General features: G+C 38.6%; 1 protein-coding gene across 8 annotated transcripts in view; it reads right to left on the bottom strand.

The window, feature by feature from the left end:
* MBTD1 (mbt domain containing 1) overlaps positions 1-16,767 on the bottom strand; it is a 34,638-nt gene extending 17,871 nt beyond the window's left edge. For 2 of the 8 annotated variants that reach the window (XM_017726781.1, XM_017726785.1), the window contains exons 1-8: positions 15,192-16,767; positions 9,453-9,654; positions 8,169-8,308; positions 7,480-7,594; positions 7,305-7,387; positions 1,944-2,061; positions 1,214-1,348; positions 654-742 (exon numbers count right to left, since the gene is read on the bottom strand). In XM_017726781.1, coding sequence (XP_017582270.1) covers positions 654-742; positions 1,214-1,348; positions 1,944-2,061; positions 7,305-7,387; positions 7,480-7,594; positions 8,169-8,308; positions 9,453-9,606 — 834 coding nt within the window. In that variant the 5' untranslated portion in view covers positions 9,607-9,654; positions 15,192-16,767. Of the gene's footprint in view, positions 1-653; positions 743-1,213; positions 1,349-1,943; positions 2,062-7,304; positions 7,391-7,479; positions 7,595-8,168; positions 8,309-9,452; positions 9,655-15,191 lie in introns of all 8 variants that reach the window. The other 6 variants (XM_017726779.1, XM_017726780.1, XM_017726783.1 and 3 more) reach the window with 6 other exon arrangements.
* Between the last annotated feature and the right edge of the window lie 6 nt (positions 16,768-16,773).

Genomic DNA, 16,773 nt, shown 5'->3' with positions numbered 1-16,773 from the left:
TTAAATAAAAATTAACAACTGCAGAAAGGCTTTTTGGTTGTTTTTTAAACATTAGATACAGTGTAAAACAACAAGTCAAGTCTCATATTTCTACTAAGAACTATATGCAACATCATCTCACAATATTGGTCAGTAAACTTACAGCACACTATACAGCAGCTGCCACACCTGAAGACATGACTAAGAGAAAAAAAACATAGTCCAGAGCAGGTGAAAAATACTAAGATGTAAAAGTATGATCTTCATTCCTTCTAGATCCATGCTATATTAACATATTCTGTTCAGTTTCTTGAAATAGTGCATGATAAAAATCATTCCTGAATTAGAAAAATCACTTTTCATTTTTCTTACATATCATAGGGTAACTCATGAGCACTTCTGGGTTTTCTGTGGATTTTTTAAATGGGGTATTTTAAAATTAAAATAGACTAACTAGTTTTTAAAGAAAGCTATTTTTTCTGGAGCAGTTTTCCAAATACATACTGACAAGTGGGGACATAACTGGAGAAGGGATTCCAAGGAAAACTGTATCTAAGGGAAGAAACTACTGTATCACCTTCAAGAGAAGGTAATGTGCCACTGTAAAATATTTCAGTTCTTCACACTGGTGCAATTTTCTTTACAGAACATCATTGATACTGCATCAGCCTTACCTTCTGAGAAAAGTCAGGAGGAAGTGTTTTGGCACCAGTAAGTCGTTTCACTAGAAAAGCTTTCCAGTTTGTGTATTTGTGTTGGATAGCTGTTGCAAACGAAGGGGAAAAAATAAGCCACTGATATTTAATTTTGTCCATTAGAGACAATATTAGAGTCTGGAATATGTGAAGAAGAAATCCCAGATGACTATTAAAACACCTACATGACAGTAATGACAAAAAGCCTCTTTAGAGAATGAATGCTACCCAAAATTAGGTTTATGGGTCAGGGTAAAGAATTTAATAACAAAGTATAAATTAAATCAGTGTATGTTCCCATCACTGATTAGCCAACTGCTGCCACCCTGATCTTAAAAGCTTTGAGTCGCATCAGATGGGCTATTCCAAGAAACACTTCAGCATCAGTCAAGCCCTTATTTTTCCAAAAGTCAAAATTATTAATTCATAACTGTTGAAAGAGTTGTTATGGCAAAAGAATACTTGATATCTGGACCATGAGCAAATTCAGTCTAATAAAGAGACTCTGACATGAGTCAGTAAGGCCACTATTTACATACTTCGAGGAGGAACTAAGGGCTTCCCACTGGTTGCACACCAACCAACTGGGTGGATGTCAGACCCACAAACGTTGCACCAGAAGTCAAGACTTGAATCATTTTCAAAGCCTTCATATCTCAGCAGAGCATTGTAGCCTGAAAGAAAGCATTTAAAAAAACCCACAAGAATTAAACAAGACTATAAAATATGTATTAATATTTCTTGTCCAATTTTTTTATAGCAAGTTGTTTTTATGGCACATTTCAGGATGCTATTAATGCACAGAATAGATTACTTTGATAAATGTGCATGTATTATCATGTAAGTCAATTTAATTAAAATTCTTGAATGATAAACCTTTAGGAGTTGTACGTAAGAGGACAAAATTAATTACGCACAGTATCTGCTTTTTCATATCTTAGATCTGCCACCTTGAATTTCTAACTTTTTAGCAAGACAAGTGATTTGTATAATGAGGCTTCTTGCCAGCTCTTATACAGTCTATCTGCTCTGCACTGCTCTTACTGCACTCTGAGGCAATATTAAAAAAAACAAACCAAGGATAGACATTCTCAAGCATCACTGAAGCCACTGTAGAACAGTGACAACACTACAGCATGTAACCTACAGACACAGCTCTGCCAACCTGACCAGTGCCAGCATTACACTCACCAGGTGATCACTGACTAAATTATTAGATCCCTTCACACAGTTCTTTGATTATTTTAATTTCAACTAAAACACATTTACCTGCTAATTTTACAATTCCAGCTATCCAGAAGACTTTGGTAGGTAGGCTGCAGTCAGTGTTTGGAACCTCCACTCGCACTCCTTCTGCAATATCACCCCAGCAAGTCCCCATGGGTGCCTGTCAAGGTTGGGGTTAAAAAGTCACCAGTTCACCATGTGAAAATATTCATTTTTTGTTATCTCTGTGTTCTACAAGCAACTTAAAGAGATAAAATATTCAATATACACATAACAAACATATGGTTAGAAACCACTGTTTCTATGAGGACCTACTTTGGTTTTGATTTGATGCTTATGCATAACACTGTAATTGTATCCAATTATTCCTGTGTATTTACTGAAAAAACCTATAGCATTCCAAGTTTGAATATCAGTTAAGCACAAATTGTACATTCTCACAGGTCAGTTTTATCTATGATGTTTCAATTAGGAACAAACTACAGATGTTAGTGAGAATGGTGGAATTCCTATGCAATTCTACTTGCAAGAAAACTATGGTACCTGTAGCACAGACATCAAAACTTTTAAATTCTGCAAGTCAGGCATGCTGCTGGAAGAATGCCTAAAAATTATTTCTTGAATCTATTCTGATGATTTATTATGGTGGGGTTTATCATCCACTGGTTCGCATCCTCTCAAAGGAACAGGCTTTCACATCACCTGCAAGTGATCCCTCCATGGAGCAGGCAAAAAGAACAGAAGGCTCTGAGTGGCACCTTTTTAATGAACACCAGAAGGAAAGGCACAGCAAGATCCCTCACACTGCCCTGTATGAGGAATATGTTAGGAACAAGAAGGAATACATGCCTGATGAACTCGTAAGGGTTTGCAGAAGATGGTGATAGAAATTACATTAAGTTTGCTATCTTCAGAAGAACATTTTGTGGAACAGAGCATCATGAAATGTCAGTCCAAGATGGTATTGTAGATACCAGAAATGCACAGTGCTGAAGAACCTAAATTTTTAACAGTAACTCAAATGAAGTTATATTGGTAACAAGCTAGAAAATTATTCAGTCTGCACTAAACTTGAGACTACCCAGAAGAGAGAGATTCGTATTTTGGGTTTTAGAAAAACAGTCACATAAATTTGAGAAAAATAAATTCTTATCAGTTCAGAGATTACCCAGCTATCACAGGGAGAACTGAAGGAGGGATCTCTGGCTCTGCACCATGTCTCATTTACAAAGCTCTTTGCAAACCCAGAGAACTGAACCACTCAGTGGGAATAGCCTCCAACTGCACAGAATTTTTGCTGAGAGCTACAAGTGAAGAAATCTGGATAAATCTTGAATGATTGGAAATGACAATATTGGAATTTTGCTGGCAATCAGCAATTGCCACTAGCAGCACTAAAAGCTGAACTTATTTTACAAAGGGAAACCCTTCACTAGTTGAAGTATTTGAGACTATACAAAACTTAAAACCAGTTTTAACTCCTAAAGGAAATGTAGGTATGCCAGCTTTTATTCTTGAAGCCTGGTCTCTTCATGTTCTGCTATACCCATCTACACCAGTCTAGACCACAGAGCTCTCTTCTGCCAACTGGCAGCCAGAGAAAAATCCAACTGAAAAGATGATGGCTTATTTTCACACACAAAATATGCAAATACAACTTAAGTCCCATCCCATATTCACTACCCTCTCTAAATTGACATGTGTAGGTTTTTGAATTGAACTGGGGAAATAAACTTTTCAATCTGCTTATTTTAGCAAATCTTGTTGCCTTGTACAGAGATACAGATGAGGCCAAACAATCAAAAATAGCAGTGCTGAATAATTTCATAATCCAGCTGCACTCAACTGAAATAAGTTTTACTGCCTGCTCATCTATTCAGTTGATTCAGAGAGAAAAGTATATCAAAACACTTCTTCTGACATCAACCTACAATGGAAATTTCATTTCTAGAACGTGGATTGGTATAGAGGGAAATAGCAGAAAGTTAAATTTGTCCTTGTCTGTGAAAACATTGGTTCTGCTAGTTCTCCTACACCAATCCATATGGCTCACCCCTTCAAGAAGGAAGCCATCCTGTGCAGCATCACTGCTGAAATGCCAGACAATGGTACTGTCCTGAGGGATGGTTTACAGCACACCACCTACACTGCACCATCTTGGTCTCCTTCACTCATTAGGGATATTGTTAAGGCAGAAAGACCTGGATAAACCAGGGCTGTGACAGCCATCTTTCTTCATCTCTCCTGTCTCATCTGTTTAATCAATCAATGTTTGAAGAGTGCTTTTAAAAACTCAGAAAGCACTAGAGAAGTGTTAAGTCTTATTTATCTGCTGGCTGGAAGGTGACTGCAGTCTGGATTGGCATAGTGTGAACTAGCAGAACCATCATTTACAGGTAAGAACAAATTTACCTTTCAGACTCATGACGAAGAGATCCACTTCACATCACTCTCAAACAAGGAAGAGCTGGTTCCTGGCTTCCTGCTTCAGGACATGACCTGGGAGGGTCTATCTCTGAGCACCAAGGGCCTTCTCTGCAAGGTAAGGTGCAGTCAGGAAGGGCCTGTTTGACAGGAGCACCTAAAGGCCAAGTATCCCCACATACACAGCTGGACAAAGAGCTCACATGGCTTAAATAAGTGGCTTCTAAAAGTTTTGGATGGCATCAACACTGCCATGATTCCAGACTTTAAATTAAATCAGGATTTTAATGGCAAATCCTGATGGTGATGCTACCAAATCCTGGATTGTATGGAATGCTGAAACTTCGTGTGTGAGCAGTGCCCCAAGAACAGGTAATGCCAGAGGAGTCAATGTGCAAAAGGGTTTAAACAAAAACCTTCAAAGCAGAGCACTGCCACCCAGTGTAGCATCCTGGAAATGCTCCCTTAAATCACACTGGATATAGTTTAAAAACACAAGAAACCAAGAGAATGAAAATATTTTGGCTCAGAATAAAATTCAGCTGGAATAAAGAACTTCAGGAAATGTGCCTCTCACTAGCAACAGAGTGAAAATAAATAATTACTCTTAATTGTGCATGAAATTGTCCAATAAGTAGTATTGAAAAACAACTCAAACCACTGTAACTTGCTTTCAGTTGTAGGAACAGTTTGAACTAATAAGAGCAACTATAGAAAAGAATAAAAAGTGTTTAGATGAGAAAAAGTAGAATGCAGGTCAGCAATGAGCTCACTGTATGTGACTAAGCTGTAACTCAATATTAAAAACATTAAACTGAGTTTTTCCTCCTTGCAGCAGCTACTGCTGTGTGCCTGATTAATGCAATTTGACCAAAAAAAAAAAAAAAAAGGAAAAAAAAAAAAAAGAGGCTGCAAGGTGCACAAATGGGAATTCTGGCATTGTCATGGGCTTCCTGTAGGAAAGCATAAAACAAAGCAGTTCCCTACTTTTGTTTACTGAACTCTGAAGTCATGGGCATGGCCATATTATTGATACTGAATTTCATTAGTGTTACTCAAGTCTGGAATAAAGGTAACATGGAAGCACAAAAAGCACATCAAAATACTATGAAATTAATTATTCATAAAGAGAGAGAGCTTTCAAGATTTAGATACTTTAATTCTAAAATGTAACTATTTTAAACTGAAGAAGAAATAAATCCCCAGGGGGGGGGGAAAAAAACCAAAACAACAGAAAACCTGATGTGGGAAATCTACATCAGACCTGAGATACTAAAGTATGCCAGGTTATTAAAAAAATAATTAATAAGCCAAATCTCACATGTCATAATTCCCTTAAATTTTCTTTAATATTGATCCCAATGTTCCCTATCAAATATCCATACAGGTACACCCAGTATAACCAGTAAATTCGATGTATTTTATTGAATAATGAACTCAAGGGTAGATAGGCCATGATTTTACTGTCAATTCAAAACTTTGGTCTTGACCAGAATAAGCTTTATATCTTCCATCACATACATACAGGTGTACGAAATCCATAATCTAGATGGTAAACAAACATCGACTAATAAAAACTTTCACAAATCAAAGCAATACAGTACACAGAAAACAGCAATAATCTTTCCAGAAAGAAAAAAAGAATATTGTTTAATTATCAGTGGAGAGTGGAACAAAGAAGGATCTAACGAGAGCACTGATGTGTTTTTCAGACTCTGACTGGTTTAAATAATGTACTTTTCAAAGAAATAATTACAGTAAAGTTAAAAGCAAATCATACCCTTATGACACTAACTCATATCCACCAAAGAAGTAGAAATCTCCAAAGAAAACTGTAGGATTTGCATTTCACTTGTATGAAAAAGGAAAATGAGGACAGAAAAGCAACAACTTTCAGGCTACTTGGTAGCACTGTTGCCATTATCTTGTGAAAATTTTCAAGGTACAACGTGCCCATGAGTGTGGTCTTGGTTCACATTACTGGGGCACTGTGCAGCTGAACAAATGAAGCAGTGAGAAGGGACCATACAACGCCTTTTAATAAAATGGAATGTTGGAGCATAATTTACAAGTGACCTGACAATTGCAGCTGTCTCTAATTGAGGATGCCACCCATCCTGAGGCATTTGTTGGTACAATAGCACAGCCCCTGTTATCAAATGCCACTTTTTGATATGGACTTACGGAATCACTTATTACATGTACATAGCTGTGAAAGCAAAGTGCAAACATGCTGACTCAAGCACGTGGAATTTGATACAAATTCCCCAAGTTCTCCTAACGCAAGGCCCTGTTCTGGGAAGTAGCTGAGGCCTCTGAGCATAAAGGGTACTATTCACAAAGTGCCAACTGCCAGGAGCCCTCAACTCCCACTGGTTTATGAGCTGACAGTTTTTTTTAGGAATTCCAGAGCTGGAGAGAAAATATGTCTCTTCTCCCTCATGGACAACTTCCATGAAGCAAAATGTTTGTTTTGATTGTAACTTTCAGCACATAATTTTGAGCAAAACAAAAATTTTGTAACACAGAACACTTCAGTTGCTCAAATTAAAAAATATGATGAGAAAACACCTTCTGTCCAAGCTTTTTCTTAAGAGACAGAAAGTACTGACAATATTTTAAACAATGCCTAATTATTGGAATTTTACAAACACATTAAAGACAGATGGTCCTAAATATTTTCCCCATCCTCCAATTTCGTCAGTCATTAAAGAATGTCTTTTTGTTTGAAACTTTTTAAACTAATACAAAGAAAACTAACTTTTTAAATTTCAGATTTTTGTTTATGAGAGTATATATATGATGAAAGTAACTGATGGCGTCCAGAATGGTTTTAAAGGACAGATACATACTAACAGTTATATTTCATAGATCATGAAAGATACTTGGATATGAATGTTTTGGAAAAATGAATTCAAGAACTCCCATGGAGTCACTCATACACACATAGACAGAAAGCACAAACTGAGAAATACTCACATGTTTAAAGCAGGTAACAGGAGCTGCTGTAAAGCTATTACTATTGATGTAGTTACCCCAGCTGAAACCTTCCACAGGGACAGCTGCTAAGGAAAAGTTATTTTAGTTAGGAAGCTGCTAATGAGGCACAAATCTTTCACTATTTTTTTTCTCAGCTCTGGTTATATGTTGTTACCTGCTTTTGTCTTTGCCTGGTTTTGTAAAGTTGCTTGGTACTGGGCATATGCTGCTAATTTAGCCACTAAGGGCTGTTTTTGTAGAACTTTAGCCTTCTTTGTCGGAGGTTTACCCTAAAAAAACCCAACAACCCAAGTAAATAACATATTTTCAAACTCTCATCAGGAAATTTCCACAGGTCTGTAGCTATCTTTGGCAGATTTAAACTAAAATTAGAAGTACACAGAGACTAAGCATCACACAACTACATGTGTTACAAAATAAATTTAAAAACCAGTAGTAAGGAATGTCCAAAAGATGGGGTTTGTACTACTATTCCAACTTGAACAGCATTATAGGTTCACTGTTGTTTACCTGAAAAAAAGATATTTCTTAAAAGCAAGTCAAAAGGAAGAACTTTAAATCTAACTTATAGCAATGCAAACTCTTGGCATTTATTGCAATGAATTTGAGACAGGGTATAATGATATTTCTTGACAATTCTCTATCTTTTCTTGAACACTACAAAAATGCCTGAGTGATCATTCAATTAATATTTTAAGTGAACGGACATACCACTATTTTGCAGTTCTATAAAGAAAACCCTCAAACCCAAGAAACTTATCTTAAAACATGCAGCCATCTGTACAAAAGCCCAATTTCAGCACGCAGACGACAGAAAGGATGTAAAAAAAACGGTGTCTGTACCGCTACCTGAAGCCTGGCCAGAATGCTGGCCTTCTTGGAGTTGGAGGAGTAGCTTCTGGAGCACGACACGCTGCAGAAGCGCTTGGTTTTAGAGTAAAAAGCGTCCCGGACGCCAACCATCCCACACATCTCACATGTAGCTAATCAGAGGAGAGAAAAAAATCCCCAAAACGTTAAGAGCGTAGTTAAAAATCACAGTAAGAATTCAGAATGATGAAGACAGAATTAAGGTACTGGATGTGGCACCATCAAATGGTATCTGAGGGTTTGACCCCAAAGAGAATTGCACAGGAGAATAATTTAAAATTTAGAACACCACCACTGATGTCAGTGAAATGCCAGGAACCTCAAGTTCACTGGCGAAACAGTGCCTCTTTCTGCTCCCTATTAATTTCACCCCTGGTGCAAATGAATGATCCAGCTAAAGCAGCTCAAGCCAATTTCTGGTTTTTCACTGTTCTCAAGGAAACATCTGCTTTGAATCTGGGCCTGCCAATCCTGATTTCCTCTAAATATTTAACACTTCCAACCTGAAATAAAACCAGATCTCTTGTTTGATTCATAAATTAGTATATCCCAAGTATCCCAGCCCACCAAAGTTTTCTTCTGGCTGGAATCATGTTTCAGAGGTGGACAGCATCACCCACGGTGTTTTCCATGATGAGTAAGACTTAGAGACCAACTAATGCCAGTGAGACAATACCAAAATTCTGCCCAGAGAGAGCTCTACACTAACCACTAGGATTTCACAAAGAATGTTTTTCCCTGATAACAAAAGAAATTTAGATTTATTTTCCTAGTATCCTCCAGCTCACAGCTAGTGAGGAGTGAACAGGTATACACTAACAGGTTTTACACAGTAGCAGTAATTAAGTTTTCCTAGAATAGGAAGAAATATATTTAAACATATTGTGTATGTAATAAAGGGCAGAGAGAAGGCATGCCTGGCACAGAGAACACACTGACGTTGTCCTCAAAGCTCCAAGAATAAAACCAATGCACATGAGAACACACACATGCATGTGCAGATACACACAACACATTTGAGAGGAGGGCAGATGTTCCCATACTATTTCTTCCCTGTCAGCAGGATTCAAACCCTCTCTTACTTCAGTTTAGCAGAACCCAAACAATTCCCCCTCCCAAAACCAACCAACCCAAACCCTTCAGCTGCTCTGGTCCCTTTTCAGTTGGGACCAACATTCAGGATTGGACCCTCACAACCCAGCACAGGCTAAATCCCATCAATATCCAACTCCTTGCACTCACACAGCACATACTTACCCATGCCAGATTTGCCATCTGGATAAGTATAAACTTGCCCATTGTTCTTGATAATTGGGAGACTGGATGGCAAAGGAGCAACCTCCTCCTCACTCTCATCTGAACTGGAGCTGCTGCTGGTGTCCTCACTACAACTATCATAACCGTCAAACATCCCGAACGAGTCTCGGCGTTTCCTTTCCACTTGGGAACTATGTTCTGTCTAAAAATTAAAAATAACCAAAAACAAAAAAAAACCAAAGAATATCAGAATGTTCCGAATGCAAAGATTTCAAAGTCAAGCTTACAAAGTTTCACAGGTCAGTCTTCAATAGCAGATATTCTAAGGCACTGATGTATCAGCACAGACATGAGCCATGTATTGCCAATTACATGAGCATTGGTATAATCAAAACTGGCCAATTTTTGGTATTGTGATATACAGGAAGAAAAAAACATCTATCTCATGATCCACTGAGAATACACAGGAGCCGTCCACACATTTAATTTCCTTGGTATCTTCAGAGTGCATTAAGCCTGATGTGCTGAACACTGACAGCCACAGGGATCTTATATGCAAATCAGCACATTCCAGATGGCTGCAGCCAATTCTACTAAAATTCATTCATTTGAGAAAGCTGGGCAGAGAAAAGACAGTTCAACCAAGAGGCCACTTATACCACAGGAACAGGAATGAGAGGCTCTCTGCTCTCATTGGCTTGTGGGGTTATCCATAAATCACTCAGCTCCCCTATGAGTCCATGACTCCCGTGTGAAGCAGGAACACCTCTTCAGCACACAGGGCTGTTCTGAGGATTAATACATTAACCATTATGAAGAGCTCAGTTACTATGGCAATAGGGTCTGTACAAATGCTGAAAGATAGAAAGGTGACTAATTTGACACTGTCATATACAAAAAACTTGTTACATAATAGTTTTTCTATAATCAAAAAATCTGAAGTAGGATAAAACCACACAATTTTGAAGAAGGCATGACAGCTAAGCAATTTCCAGCATCGACATTAAAGAAGCAAGAGATTAACTGATGTACTTTTTCTGAGGCACATCCACCACATGCATTTTGATACAGTGACAGTTTTTACTTTATTGATATCTTACACAGCTCTATTGAAACAAGGCTACTCCTATGTGAGCTGCCCTCATTAAGGGGAAAAAAGTTTCAAATTATTTCCAAAATCTTAAACAGTATTTACTAAGTTTGAGAGGAAATAACTAAAGAGAAAACAAAGACATTCTACAATAGAAGCACAAGTTAGGGGAATGAAGTACAGACAAGGAAACAGAAGAAAAATTAAGAAAGCCTTTCCCTCAACTTCCTTTTCCAAGAGCTAATTTTATTTAAAAGTCAGAGTAGACAGAAAAATAATGTGATTGGGCTTTTCCTTCTTAAATTGCATTTGGATCCATAGCCTCAAGATCTCATCACAATTCCCCAAATCTCTTTCCTAGAGTGCATGCCTGAACATCTTTATTGTTAGATCTCATTCAAGCCTTTTTCTGCCATGCTATCCCTTTATTATATTATATTCTCCTTTTCAATCTGAATAAATCCTATTATGAAAGAATTTCCTAATAGCTACAAGGAAAAACTGATTTCCACACTGACCCAATCCTAGCGTGTAATTATTAAAAAAAAAATCCTCAAAAAACCCAGTAAGCACAAAAGGTTATGCAATAATGCAAACACATTTAACACACTTACAGTAGCTCTGAAACAAAACAACAAAAGAAGTCAGTGTAATGTTAATTACGAATATTCTCAGAAAAAAAAAAATTAGAGTTGCATTAAACCAAATCAAATTTAGGATAGGGCATAACCTGACAACTTCCTCAAGGCGCTGACACCGGCAATCAGGGTGCCTGTGGGATTGTCAGAGGAAACACTGAGCAGACAAAGCCCAGCCCTGACCCATGCTGGCAGCAGTGTCACCTGTCCCATCTGCCACCACCATGCACCACCAGTGACTTGTTTGTGCATGCACGTGTGTGCAGCTTAAGGCAGAAGTTGAGCACAATGTTGCCATGGATACAGTATCCTGCCAACGCTGCCAGGAATTTTCAGAGCAGAAGATGAAAACTAGTAATCTTCCTCAAGATTTCAGGAGCTCCTTAACATCTCCCACCGTTTAAGTTCTCTTGACCACAGTCTCTGCTAAGATATAAAGTGTGATTCCATAGGAACCACTCCCAGCAGTACTACCAGAGCACTGTGATGCTTAGAATGTTTTAAGGACAGACACTCGTGGTGTTTCAGAGCCCAGGGAAGGATCTCCCGCTTCATGCCCTCATCCTCCCTAAGTCAGCCGGTCTGATTTCACTAAATTAGGCCCTCATCCCACACCAAGGTGTGATTCTATGGCTTCAGCCCTCTTATGGAAGCTGCAGTACAGGCCATTCTCAGGGTACCCCCTTCCCACTCCACACTGGAGATCCCTGGACCTACAGGGCAGCAGCTCTGCTCAGTGCTCTGCTGGCAGAAGTCTAAAATGCTGTCACAGCTCAGAAAGAATTGAAGAGCAGCCCATTCCCAGTCCCTCCAGCTCCCCATGCCAGCTCTGCTCCCACTGCCAGGGAAGGTGGAAGAAGAACCAGGCAGCTGGGGGTAAGGTGAAGGACCAGAGGCTGGAGCATGGGGTAAGGTGACCACCACAGGAGTGCACCTGGCTCTTTTTGTTCTTCTTTTGCATAACTTCCATTTAGAACCTCAATATTACTGGTAAGTTTTCTTTGCCAAAATATCCACAGATGAGAAGGAAAATAGTTTCTCTTTGTAAATGGAAAGTTGGGCGCTCAATTAGGAAAAATCATTCTTCAGCATTATACAATTTCAAAAGTAGCAATCATCAAGTTTTTGAGCTTAACTACACTGTCAAAACAAATCTCATGTATCACCTTTCCATTTACTTAATATTCAGCCAAATGGTTCCAATTCAGAATTTTTGAACATCAAATTTGCAATTCAAATCAGCATCTTTGCTTACCATTTTAAAATAATACTGTAGTTTTCATAAAACATTTGTATCCCAGCTTTTGCCAGAAGACAACCATATTTGCCAGATAATTTATGCAGGACATGCTTAATGTTAATTTACAGTTATTACCTGGATTGCAATTGGGGAAACTACTCAAATTTTTTTGTGAGATTTCAAAAAGGCAGAGACTGCAGGAAAAAAAAACCAAACCAAAATACTTTGTACACAAAAGTAGGTGAAAGTTAGGGAAGATGATATACAAATAACTATGATGGAATTTTCTTAGAGCAGATCAAAACACTTCTATTTTGATAATAAACACCACAAAGGTTCTTTTTAACCCATATTGAAACACAGCATTTATAGAAATAAGTGAATATAAGGAAGCTTTGATAACCCTTCCTGCAGAATTTGGATACACAAAAGAATAGGAGCTCTAACATCTGAAAGTGAAAAAAGTTAGGGCATTGCTCTGAATTCAAAGGTTAAAGACACATCCTTACAAAAACGACAATGTATGTCTCAAACAGAACTATAAACAAGATAAAGCAGCTGCTCTGGTACAGCAGCAGCCTGCAATTCCTGCTTTTTGAATGTTTGCATCTTTTTCTTTTGAAAATTAAGTACAAGATTTGCCCATTCCTGATTTTCTAGGGCCTCAACCTTTTTCCAGAAGCTCTCAACCATCTCACCAACACTTCCTGAAGTGTTGGTGGCCTCTAATACACTACAGTGAGCTTCATCAGAGATGCCAGGAATTTGGAACCATCTACCTTATGCACACATTCTCTGTCCCTTTGTTGTTATGCTTCCCATCTTCGAAAAAGGCAAAAGGAGGACCCAGGAAATGACAGGTCAAAGCACCTCATCTTACTCCTTGTGAGGTGATGGAACAAGCAATGTTGGAAGTCATTTCTAGGCATGTGAAGGACACGCAATTCTTGCCGAGTCCTTTTAGGCTCCACAGCCAACAGCAACACTTTGTCTCTCTTGAAGCAGCACCTCCCCAAGCAGCTGCAGGGCCTTGGGTTCAAAAACAGGTGCGCAAAAAACCAACAACGACAAACCCTCAAACCAGTATCAAGCCAGTTTCCTACTCTTCAAAGCTGGACTTAGCACTAAAAATCATGCTGAGGAGGTTGTCTTTTCCTCAAAACACAACCAGTGTTCACCTTCTAACAAACCAGGGAACAACCTCCTGCCTATCCACAGAAACTGCTTGGAGCAGGAGCCTGGCTTGCTATAAAACAGAACCTTGCAGCTGGTTAATGCCAAAAGAGCAGCTTGAGTAACTACTCCACTAATAGAGTCTATCTGTACATTAAGCAGAAGCAATGCACAAACAAAAGAACAAGACAAACTTTCAGGCATTCTGGCTAAGGCTTATTTTCCTAATAAGATTACTGGTTCCTCAACAGAGGCTTTTAGTCAGAGCACTGTGAAGGGTAGGGTGAGCAGCATTGGCAAATTACCCCATACTATTTGCTCGGGGGGTTTCTTGCATACTTTTCTTTATAGGAGGGATGGGTGGAGAAAGGAACTCTTAAGAACTGCGTTCTTATTCTGCCCAACTTCCCATTTTCCTGTTCTTCCCCTCCTCCCTGTGAGTACTTGGCAACAGAGTATTTTTAAGAAATACTTTTAATTAAGCATTACATAAGGCAAATGGTATGATAAAAGAATATAGTTAAGGAAATAGGTTTCCCTGAGAGCAGGAAGGCAACTCTAAACAAATAAGAAAATAACCAGTTTCTCACTCTTAACATACATTTATATATATATATATATACACACACATTGAAGTTGATCAACACATTATAGCATCCATTCTTTGAGTGTAATAACTATTCTTACAACAAAAAATTGGGCACAAAGGGTGAGCAATCCAAGGCCAAAACAAAAACCATTTCATGTTAATTAGACATCAAACACTTACTCAGGAAATGGCTTTAGTGGCTTGATGAAAACCACACTCAAGCAATGGCAAAATTTATGCAAAAGGTTTTGAAGGTAAAAACTTGAAAGAAAGACACCCTATTATTATGTAACCAAACCTCTTGCACCCAGGTAAGTGCATCTAGCCACAGGAGGAGGATCCAAAACAGCCACAGGAAGGTTTCAAACCACTCCAAATTGTTGTTGTTACTACTGAATTCAATCTGGGGCTTGATTTCAGGATGGCAGCAATTGGGAGCTTGAAGTACAAGAGCTGTAGCTCAGCAAAGGCCCAGCAGCACCTGAACAGAGGCATTGCTTCCTATATTCAGCTCCAACCCCCCAAACAGGACAGAACCATGGAGAGATGGGATCTGAGGCCAACGTCAACAATGAGGTCACCACAACCTTCAAGCCAAGGGGCTGTTGTAAGACAGATTTACTTTAATCACATATCCTTAATGCATCTAAGGGTATTTCCAAGTTAGACTTAAATTTGACGCAGAGGTTTTGTTTTCAAAAGTTCATTGATGCTTTCTGCTACAAACTTAGTTTCATCTCTGGATGTTTAGGAAACACTACAATAGAACTAATTTATTACAATTCTTCTGAATTTACACTAGAATAGTAGCTCGTCCCTGTGGAACTGAAGCCTAATTGTGCCTCAGAACATGATCAAAAAAGAAAATTCAAACATGGTACCAATTTAAAGAAAACATACTTTCAGCTTTAATTCAAAACAAACAAACAAAATCCCCCAAAGCTAAACATCTTGGGATTCCTGGAAATCAGAACCAACCAAACTTACTTTTTTTATATAAACAACTCACCTCTATCTGGAAATGTGCCTTCCACTCTTATTATAAGTAAAATCTCTGCTGGAAAATTACAGAAATGTTTTTTCCTGTCTCTTCATTTGCTATGTATGACAGCATTTTGTCTGAAGCCAGTTTCTGCTGTTTGCCAATGGTTTTGTCCATAGCCTCTTCCCCAGGGGGTTTCACACAAGAGGGAAGACTCTTTCATAAAAAAATATATCACATTAGCAGGAAATTTTGGAGGAGGGTGTGATGATTAATATGTGAAATATCTGAATTTTGAGAAAACTAAAAATCCGTTACAAACTCCATTATGTTTCTACAAAGCCCTTACAGGAGTATCTCGAAGAGGCAAATATTTCACTTTAAACACTGTGTTACCATTAAGAAAACTAACAAAAAAACACCCAAACCCAAATAAAATAATAAATTTAAATGTAAAACACCCCAAAACCACCACCAACCCAAAATCAAAGTCTTCAGCACCTGAATTCATTCCACGTGCTCAGAGCCAGGTTCAGCAAATGATCCCACATGCCCAGAGTGTACCAACTTACCTGAGAAATGAAGGAATGCAGTAGTGGTTTGCAGAAGATATCAAAAGCCTTGCAAAATTAAATCAAATTTTAGAAGGTAAGAGAAATCAAAGCCAATGAGAGGGAACTTTTGTGCATGTTATCACTGCTGCCAGAGGCACCTCGCTCTTTGGGGAACAATTAAGAGAATTCTTACTTCCAGTTTGCAATCCTTCTGCACGTGCACAAGCCCACATGCTCTCAAGAACAACACCTAAACTATTCCTGGGAGACAAGATCCCTCTGCATAGTTCCCTACAGCCTACGTTACACACTTCCACAAAACGATGCCTAGGCTGAAGGAATGAGTAAAGACAATTGACCTGCCAAGTTTTACTGCCTTTTTAAGGGAACATATTGTTTTAGTTCTCATTAAATGCTCCAGATTAGACTCTCATAGCCTTAGTCCACTCCTTTTAAGTCAAAATCAAGATGTTGAATACAATAAATAGGTAAATGTGGCTCCTCAAACCTGCCAAATAATTTTAATTTAAAATGCAGGAGATTGCCCTGCAGCTTTCAGTTTTGACTTGGTCTAGATGTGAAAAATCACAGCAGTTGCCAGCCACATTTTAAAATAAATTGCTTTTTCGCACACAAAAGTTTTTACCGTAGTCAGCATACGCTTTGAAGTAGGACTTTTAATTTTTAAAGCCACGCCGGGCAGAAATTGCTACACTTTCAAATATTTCCAGCAACAACCTGAAAGTGAAACTGGTTTCACGAGTTTACTGTTCCTTACAAAGAGAACAAAGTAACAATACCAGAAGTCATAAAAATTGCACGGGAAGGGGGAAAGTGGCCGCAAAGAATCCAAAACTTTTGAGGTGCTGTTATTAAAGAAAACTCCCCAGCGCTTAACATGAGCACGCTGGACAACTGAACTTTAAAGGCTGGAACTACAGGAGGAAGTTGCTGAAAACCGGCACTACAGCGGAGCAGGGGGAGAAGCGGATCCAAGCGCACCCTGGAGAAGCTGAAACTTTTTTCCGAGGCAGGAGAAAGGAGGGGAAAGGACA

The sequence above is a fragment of the Corvus brachyrhynchos genome, unplaced genomic scaffold (genome assembly GCF_000691975.1).
Source record: "Corvus brachyrhynchos isolate BGI_N302 unplaced genomic scaffold, ASM69197v1 scaffold522, whole genome shotgun sequence".
Taxonomy (NCBI): Eukaryota; Metazoa; Chordata; class Aves; order Passeriformes; family Corvidae; genus Corvus; species Corvus brachyrhynchos.
Note: the sequence above shows the minus strand (reverse complement) of the source record. Positions and strands in the feature narration are given on the sequence as shown.